This window comes from Arachis stenosperma, chromosome 3 (assembly GCF_014773155.1).
Source record: "Arachis stenosperma cultivar V10309 chromosome 3, arast.V10309.gnm1.PFL2, whole genome shotgun sequence".
Lineage (NCBI taxonomy): Eukaryota > Viridiplantae > Streptophyta > Magnoliopsida > Fabales > Fabaceae > Arachis > Arachis stenosperma.
In genome coordinates this window covers 114,315,121-114,325,008 of record NC_080379.1, presented here as the reverse complement: position 1 = coordinate 114,325,008, position 9,888 = coordinate 114,315,121, and the positions used below count along the sequence as shown (strand labels likewise).

At 34.8% G+C, this 9,888-nt stretch overlaps 1 protein-coding gene across 1 annotated transcript; it reads right to left on the bottom strand.

The window, feature by feature from the left end:
• Positions 1-1,452: 1,452 nt before the first annotated feature.
• Positions 1,453-4,518, bottom strand: LOC130966790 (cysteine synthase 2-like). Its single transcript, XM_057891613.1, has 4 exons — positions 3,868-4,518; positions 3,299-3,442; positions 2,004-2,097; positions 1,453-1,763 (listed from the first exon to the last, which is right to left on the bottom strand). The coding sequence occupies exons 1-3, from the start codon at positions 3,985-3,987 to the stop codon at positions 2,059-2,061; spliced, it is 303 nt and encodes a 100-aa protein (XP_057747596.1). The 5' UTR covers positions 3,988-4,518; the 3' UTR covers positions 1,453-1,763; positions 2,004-2,058.
• Between the last annotated feature and the right edge of the window lie 5,370 nt (positions 4,519-9,888).

Below are 9,888 nucleotides of genomic sequence, written 5' to 3'. Positions count from 1 at the left end.
AAAATTTTTTTCTATTGGATTTTTCTTTAGTAAGGTTTTAATGCAGTATAATCCTAAATGGTCATTTAAGGGGGAGTGTTGTGATAAGTATGAGATGGATGCCCATTTAACATGGGCGGCTCAACTTTTGCGTGGTGAAATGCCATGTTACCAAGAGAAATGACATTTAATGAAGGTGGAAAATGGGGACTTTATGCATGTATAAATAAGAGTACAATTAAAGCACTCTTCTCTTTCTTTACATGTTATGATAATATATAAACACTCTTTTCTCTCTTTTATTTATACATTACTACATATATATATATATATATATATATATATATATATATATATATATATATATATATATATATATATATGAATAATTTCTATTATATTAAGATATTAATTGTGGTGAACATTAATACTAGATTTATCTATTTACATCTCCTTATTTCATATTTATTTTCTCTTTCTTATTTATTTATTTTACAACATAAAGCACTTTTGATGCAGAAATCTAACTGCATTAGGATTGTAGTCACCGCCATAAGTGAGCTCAAATAGGTCATAGAATTAGGACTCATTGTCCTGCAAGGTGTTTCGCAAACAACTTCAAACTATGCTCATAAAATTCATTTTATGCAGGCCAAAAATCACCGTTGTCCAAGTCACAACATTTTTGAAAAGTATCTTTTAAAAAAACCTGCTTTACACTACAAAAAACTTGGTAATTACGGCAGTTTTTTAGGGTTATTTCAGCGGTTTGAACCGCCATTATTACCTTGAACAGCGCTAAAAAAAAACCGCCATAATTTGAAGCGCCATTGGTTATTACGGCGGTTTTCAAAAAACCACCACAATTACCTGGTTAAAACGGCGGTTCTTGAGTTGGGTTAAAACGGCGGTATTTCCAGATAAAATGGCATTTTTTGTTGGTTAAAATGGCGGTACAAACTACCATTATTTTCAGGATAAAACGGCATTTTTGGTTGGTTAAAATGGCGTTTATGAACCACCATTTTTACCTTGGCAGAGTGGCATTTTTGGTTGGTTAAAATGGCATTTGAAACCGCCGTTTTTACTGGATTAAAACGGCATTTTTGGTTGGTTAAAATAGCATTTTGAACTGCCATTTTTACCTTGGTAGTGGCATTTTTATTGGTTAAAACGGCATTTTTTAAACGCCGTTTTTACATGGTAAAAATGGCTTTTCATGTTATTTAAAATGACAATTACAAGCTTCCGTTTTTACCGGATAAAAGTAACATTTTTTATCGTTTAAAAAGGTAGTTTTAACCGTCGTTTTTACCGTGTTAAACAAATAATTTTTTTGTTTGAAATTTTATAATAACAAGAAATCATAGCCTATAAACAAAATATTACGTAATTCATAAATAAAGTATTAAATATAATATAGAATTTTTAGTATTGGAAATCAAAAGTAATAACTTCAATACAAATAAAATATAAAATATAACATGATTTTTTAATTCTAAATGTCTTCACTTAGATTGGCTCCAATTTTTAACAGTGTCACATACATCTCATACATAAAACAAGGTAACTAGCTTGGATAATACCTTGAAAGTAAGAAAAATAACATAATATTATGATCTTGTTTCTTCCTTTCTGGCTGCCCAATTTCAAAATATCTTCTGCCAAAATATCTTTAAAGCATCTGCTTTTATATGCTCTTTTCCAAAAATAGAGCTTGATACATGTAACTCTTGAAGCAACTTTTGGAGTCTTGTCACAGCTTCTTTAACACTTTTCAATGCCTGAGAAATGGTAGAGATAAGGCATAAATTAAAATCATCTGGATAAGTTGACACTGCCTTATCACTGACAGCATAAAAGGCTAGGAAGATAGCTCAACCTACCATGTTAAAACCAAATAAAGCCTAACAATAACTTATCAAAAAACCATATTAACCCTCAAAATCTAGCTTTGCAGACTCAAATCAACTTATTGGAAGCAGCATACACTGATAAAATAATTTTGAAGCAGGAAAACATACCTCATTAAATGAATCTGAATCTTTTGCAATTGACTTAACTGCAGATCCCTGTCTATCAATTATTTTCTTGACCTCTTTTTCTAATGTCTTCTCCCTGCATTTTACATTTTTTACAAAGATAAAAATGAAACAATTTTCGGATTAAGAAAATTTAGGTAAAAAAATTAGCTTCACAACCCCTGCAACTATACAGTCTCTTTCTGTTGTTCTTACAAAGCTTTCAGCTACAAATGATTCCAATATCCATAGTTTACCCCAAACATTTAATTGAAATTTAAATGGCTGAATTTTTTTTCAATGAATATGCATATGCATCTACTGGAACACAATTGGAAAAGAAGACAGACAGACACAGGAAAAAAATATATATCATGGAAATTGATATAAATCTGTAAATGCATGCGCATATATAAGATATCATTTTAGAAATGCAACTTGTGAAATAAGTATATGCTACAGGTATGCTCTTTGTGGCATGTTTCAAAGTTTGAAGAATGATTTTTCATAGATCTTATGACATTCTCTAGAATGGATGGAAAGAAAAAAGACATAAACATAATAATTAGATAACTAAATTAAAGAAATTATTAAGTGCTTTCAATGACATAATCTAATATACAAATTATAGCCCACATAGACGACAAGTTACATATATATAAGTTGAAGAGTACAGGAAGGAGTCCATGAGGATAAAATAAAATAATAAAACAAAAAAGAAATTTATTTGAATTGGAATTTGAAGGAACAAGCAATACAATTATGCTTATGCAATTACATGTAAAAGGGACCTTGAATTGTCTCTACACCAATCTTTTTTGTGTTGTCGTCACTTACAGTGAACAAGGCTACAACTTGCTTGTTAACTACTGCTATTGTTTGTTAATGTTATACGTACAAAAAGGATACAGTGGAAACAAAAAGGACACTTTACATTTGGCAGTAGTATAGATAAAATGAGATATTAATATGGCAGATATACCATTTTATGCTGTTTGTTAATTTCCTCCTTCAAGTCAAAACAGAAAGTGACACTAGAATTATCACTATATCTGGTATATAATTATCTGTATATACATATATCACCTTTAACTTAATGAATGAACCATTACCAAGAAACTCCTCTTTCACATGCTTAAGGTTATTACCATGAGAATGATTGTTATTATTGTTATTATAAACCTAAAATAAGAGCAGCAGGAATCCAACCACCAGTTTTGGACCTATCAGCAGGGTAGCCTTTGTAGTCCTAATAGTGTATAATTTTCATGCTTAACTAGAATAACAAAAGTACCTACCTTCTCAATGGCGGCATCGTTGGGTATAATAATGTGGGATTTGAATGCGAATGCAAGAGCAACCGTGGCAATGCTAATGGCAGTTCTACTAGCACTCCCTTCAGTAATTATTCCACCTGGACTTAGCTGGCCAGATTCTAAGGCCTGCATAATCAATCATAGAGAGTTTAATATGTAGTGGAAGACTTTGATTTCACACCAAATTTGTCACAAACTATGAAAAAAAACACTAAGATTTGTACCTCTAGGATAATTGGATGACTTGAACATCTTGTCTTAATTATAGAAAATAGCAAGAAGAACCAAGTAGAAACTGGAAACTTAATTCACAGAATAAACTTCTTTCGTATTTTGTTTCCAGATTCAACTCTAACATAACATATAAGTTTTAACATAACATACCACTCCTTCTCAACCTTATCCATCAACCTCATCATCATGCACCAAAGAATCAAAACCCTAATACCTTACTGTGAAATCAAAACTTGACTTGACTAGTTGATTTCCACAGTAACATGGGGAATAACTGTAAATTTAGCGAAAAATGAAAAAAAACAGAAAGCACTTACCACGAGCAAGTAAGATGAGCGGTTCTCGATCTCATCGATCATGTCACGTGCATTTGCTAGAGGTGGCAGTGCCTCTATGATTCCGTTGGAGCTGCATTCGCGTCGAGACAGTTCTATCATGAACGTGTGGTAAAATTCCACCACCTCTAGCACCTCGTCAACAAGAACAATAACGCAGAAGATCAATCAAAGTAAAAATACACAACAAAGAAAAAGAACAGGCATTCTCTGTTTCTTCTTATTAGAGCATGAACTACATCTAAAAGTATGAAGAAGAAGGAAAAATTAAAAGATGAAGTAGATTAAATTAGTAAGGAATAATTCACAAAATAGCAAAACCAAATCATAGAAGCACAATTGGAGGCCAGCAACAACGGCACCACTTGTGGCGGTGGCAAACTTCAGATCGAAGTTGAAGAAACAGATCACAGAAGCTCAATCGCAGGTAGCAATAACAACGTCACTTACAGTAGTGCAAAGATGAATCGTGACGACAAACCCTCATATTAGAAATAGAAAACTAGATCAACAACAATGGCCTCGTCGTGTGGAGATGAACAAAGGCAATTGTTAGGGTTTCGTATACTCTCACTCATATGTTGAAAAGCATCACTTGCTTTCACTCTCATATTCTCTTTTAGTTTTATAAAAAAAAAACAAAAAAACATTAAAATAATTGCAGTGGCGGGTATAAAACGCCAAAATGTAGCGCTTTAAGCAAGGATATTATGGCATAAGAGAGAAATGTTAAAATGAACCAACAATATGGCAGTTAAGTAACATTGCCAGAATATTAGTGCCATTTTAATCATATTTTTTTGTAGTGTTAATTCACTAAAACATCCATGCTAAAATATGAAATTATGAGAACGTTCTCCGCTATAGTTTTCCAATCAAAACCACCAACAAATATATAGGGGTTGCACCATCACCACTAGTATAAGAAAAATACTGAGTACCATCGAAATTACCGTTGAAAAAAATGAATAAAATCTAATGGTAAGTTAATTACTGACGGATTTATCGTCGGAAGAAATCTGACGGTATAAATCTCACCGATAACCAGTTATCATCGGATTTTATTCATCCAACGCTAATTACCGTCGAATTCTGCAACAGATAACCTGCCCAAAAAACCTTTTGGTTACCGAAAGATTTTTTCGACGGTAACGTTGGCGCCACAATATACAGTTTCACGCATTATTACTGGATGCTCTCGGTAAATCTGACGATAACGTTAATTTTTTTAAAAAAAAATTGTGACGTAATTTATTTTTAATTTTTTTCTTTTAATTTTTCATTTAAATTTAGTTTTCACACAATTAATGGTAAAATTATAAATAATAGAAACCAATTATGTAATATTAAATATCAAATGTTCAAATAAATTAAAAGTAAAATAAATCAAATATAATGAAACAGTAAAACAAAGCCCTAAACCCTAAAGATCCTGGTAGTCTTCGTCGTCATTAATCTCGTGGTCCTGCTAAGGTGGCAAAGAAGGCAGTGATGTTTGTGTCCCACCAGCAGCATCGCTGCCACTGGCGCGCATCTAGGCCTGGTACACTGTCATCTATTGCTCCATCTACTAAAGCCGCTCTAGCTGCTCCCTCCACTCCAGCCTGAGCTCATCTGTGTCTGTCACATATGTGAGGATCTTCTAATACCTCTCCTGAGTCTCGTCTAGCTCCTGAGCCTGTTCGTGAAGGCTTTGGGTGAGCTCTTGCACCTACAGCCTCAAATCAATGCCTTCCTCGGGATCGATGGCTTGACTGGTGGTAGAGGCGGACGTGGAGGTGCAGAGGCTGCTGGTGAAGAACAACCCCAGCCCGTATACGCAGTTCTTGTATGGCGCAGAGGGGTCTCGCGCCAAAACGGTGATCGGGATCAATGACTGAAGTAGTAGAGCCACTAGCGTCCTCCCTACTTGCTGAGATTGTTGAGTTGAGGCCTCTAGTTTTTGCGTGTAGGACTCGTGTGCAACTCATGTTATTATGATTAGGACGGCAGCTGTACAGTTAATTGAAAATTTTATATCACAAGATCATATGTTTACTCACATAATGATCTGCAGACCGCTGAACAGTAAATCTCGCCTTATTCTCCTTCAAAGTGTCGGTGTACGTGAAGGTCTCCGCCAATGTTGCATCGCGATCCAACAACTTTGACTACACATGTTGCATTGAAACAATATGCTAGGATGCCTACTAATGATATGTCAAAGAATATAACTAAATTAATAACAAAATTAGAGAATTTACATACCAGCCTGGCTTTAGTCTTCAAGAAGGTCGTTGAGCCGCTGGTATACTTAGACGACCTGGCCGATGCCTTGTTAGCTCTGTTTGTGAGACGCTAATGCTTAGTCTCCCAGTAAACTTACAGAGCCTTCCTGATTTATGGGCAGAGCCAGGAAGTGAGGTGGTCGCGCCTCTAACATACATCCTCCAGCATTTGTTGCAGCTGCCTTCCCATATGATGGTCATATATCTTCTTGATGATGAGATCGTGCTCCTTATCCCATATAAAGTTCAGCTACACAAAGAAAAATTAAAATGAGTTAATCAAAATATATCATATTAAACAAAATAGAAGATATAAACTAGCTAAGAAGTTTTGACTATATTAAGTTCTTACCGCCTACTTCTGAAATCATCGCTCTCTGGTCTTAAAGGGGATCTTCTTATAGCTTGGCTATGGATGGTCGTACATTAGCTTGATGACGTTGGTCATCTCCTGAGTACATGCGCTGTTGTTTGGTGCAGACCTATCAATAATTCACAAACAAACTAATATAGCAATATAAATTAAAATTTCAGAAGCAAATAACCATAATATATAGAGAATTTTTTAGAAATTTTGACAAAGTTTCATCTATAACTGAAATGTGCCAGAAAATCTATCCATCAACAATTAACTTAAACAACAACAATTTTCAACAATCAATGAACAACAGTCAATAATCAAGAAATAAAATCCATAAATCCACTAAACTAGAATTAATAAATAGGATATATCAAACACTTTCAGTAATTTAAACCTACAACCCTAAATCCACTAAAACTAGAATCAACTATCAAGAATCACTAATCATGATATATCAAACACTTCAACAGTTTAAACCTATAATCCTAAACCCATTAAAACTCAAATCAATAATCAAACACTTTCAACATATAGAAGACTTAAAGTAGTACTTACGTCGTTCCGCCATCAGGTTGAATTGTCAATCGTACGATGGAAGGTGATGGAGGGGCATCAGCTGGGTCACTTCCATGAGAGGATTCCTGGGCTGCGGTGTCTGTCACTAGAGGCGGGGTCACCGAGACATTAGGGTGCTGAGCGGATGGAAGCAGCATCGTCGCCATAGACCCAGGGATGTAGTTATGGTTAGGAAACATGATGAACAGCTGATTTGATGCACCCACAACCATGATCACAATCACTAGGCTGATCCGCAACACCTCAACCTGTCGTTATATCTGCAAAGAGCATACCAATTAAACAAAGAGAACTAAATCAACAATAATCAACACAAATCAACAATAATAAAAAATTCAGAACAAAAAATCAACCTTATAAATTATAATAACTAGTTCAAAATCAATCAAACATAATCAAATCATGTTTTAATTAGAATCGGAACAAGTTCAGTGCCTTAAGTTCAAAATAAGTTCAGTACCCTAAGTTTAGAACTAAATAAGAACACAAATCCGTCAATGTTGTAATTAAAATTAAAACTACACAAGTTCAGTACCTTAAGTTCAAAATTATAGAAAAACATAAGTTCAAAACAAGTTCAGTACTCTATGTTCAAAACTAAATAAAGAATAGAAATCAGAACATGTTCTAATTAAAATTGAAACTAAACAAGTTCAATACCCTAAATTCAGAATTTTAGAAAATCCTAAATTCAAAACAAGTTCAATACCCTAAGTTAAGAACTAAATAATCAACAATAAGATCAAACACCAATGTAATTCTTATAACTAATACCTCAAGATTAATTTCAACATTTGAAATTCATTCCTAATATAACCCAAAACCAATTAAATATACAAAGTTGATATAACTGGATTAAAAAGGACCAACTTAATTAATCTTGTACTATTAAATAAATGTCTCAGTCATTCAAAAATTCAAAAGATTTGGTCAATTAAAGATAAATAAAATTCCATTATTTAAAACCAGCAACAAATAATTCAAAACCAGCAACAACCAAGCATAATCCAAATAATTTGGCAATTGAATTTTAGCAAAACCAGTCGTAACATAGTGAATCAATATAATTCAGACAATTTCAAACAATTCTAGCAACAATATTCTGCAATTCAATTCAATAATCCAAACAAAGCAATTCATAACTTAATAACCTAATCTAACTTATCCTAACCACTTAAAAATCCACTAACAGAAAATTAATTCTAACTAACTAACTAGAAATCAGATTAATAAAACTAAAATTAACTCAAACAGAAATTAAAAATAGAGTAGTAACCTAGATTGCCAAAACAGAACAGAACGAAGAAGGACAGGAGTTGCAACGACACTATGATGTTGCCGGTGCGAGAAGCGGCAAACGAATGGTCGCCGGAGTTAGAAGCTAGCTAGAACAAGGAACAAGGGTTGTGTTGTTGCTCTCTTTTGTGAACGAGAATGAGAGATAGGGGCCGAGCTAGAGTGGGTTAGAGAGAGGGTGATGAGCGGATAATTTATACGCTTTTTGGCATTGTTTTGAGTATGTTTTTAGTATATTTTAGTTAGTTTTTATTATATTTTTATTAGTTTTTGGTTAAAATTCACTTTTCTGGACTTTACTATGAGTTTGTGTGTTTTTCTGTGATTTCAGGTATTTTCTGGCTGAAATTGAGGGTCCTGAGCAAAAATCTGATTTAGAGGCTGAAAAGGACTGCAGATGCTGTTGGATTTTGACCTCCCTGCACTCGAAGTGGATTTTCTGGAGCTACAGAAGCCCAATTGGCACGCTCTCAACGGCGTTGAAAAGTAGACATCCTGGACTTTCCAGCAATGTATAATAGTCCATACTTTGCCCGAGATTTGATGGCCCAAACCGGCGTTGCAAATCAGCTTCAGAATTCCCAGCGTTTAACGCTGGAACTGGCATAAAAATTGGAGTTAAACGCCCAAGCTGGTATAAAAGCTGGCGTTTAACTCCAGAAAGAGTCTCTACACGAAAAGGCTTCAATGCCCAGCCCAAGCACACACCAAGTGGGCCCGGAAGTGGATTTTTCTGTCATTTATTCAATTCTGTAAACCCTAGGTTACTAGTTCACTATTAATAGGATCTTTTGACATTGTATCTGTACCTCATGACACTTTACACGTTTCTCATTGTATCTTCTACGGCATGAGTCTCTGAACCCCATGGTTGGGGGTGAGGAGCTCTGCTGTGTCTTGATGGATTAATGCAATTACTACTGTTTTTCATTCAATCATGCTTGCTTCTATTCTAAGATATCACTTGTTCCTAAACCTGATGAATGTGATGATCCGTGACACTCATCATCATTCTCAACTATGAACGTGTGCCTGACAACCACCTCCGTTCTACCTTAGATTGAGTAGATATCTCTTGGATTATTTAATCGAAATCTTCGTGGTATAAGCTAGAATTGATGGCGGCATTCAAGAGAATCCGGAAGTCTAAACCTTGTCTGTGGTATTCTGAGTAGGATTCAATGATTGAATGACTGTGACGAGCTTCAAACTCGCGATTGTGGGGCGTTGGTGACAGACGCAAAAGAATCACTGGATTCTATTCCGACATGATCGAGAACCGATAGCTGGATAGCCGTGCCGTGACAGGGTGCGTTGAACATTTCCACTGAGAGGATGGGAGGTAGCCATTGACAACGGTGAAACCCTACATACAGCTTGCCATGGAAGGAGCCTTGTGTGTTTGAAGAAGAAGACAGTAGGAAAGCAGAGGTTCAGAAGACAGAGCATCTCCAAAAACCTCAACCTATTCTCCATTACTGCAAATCAAGTACTTATTTCATG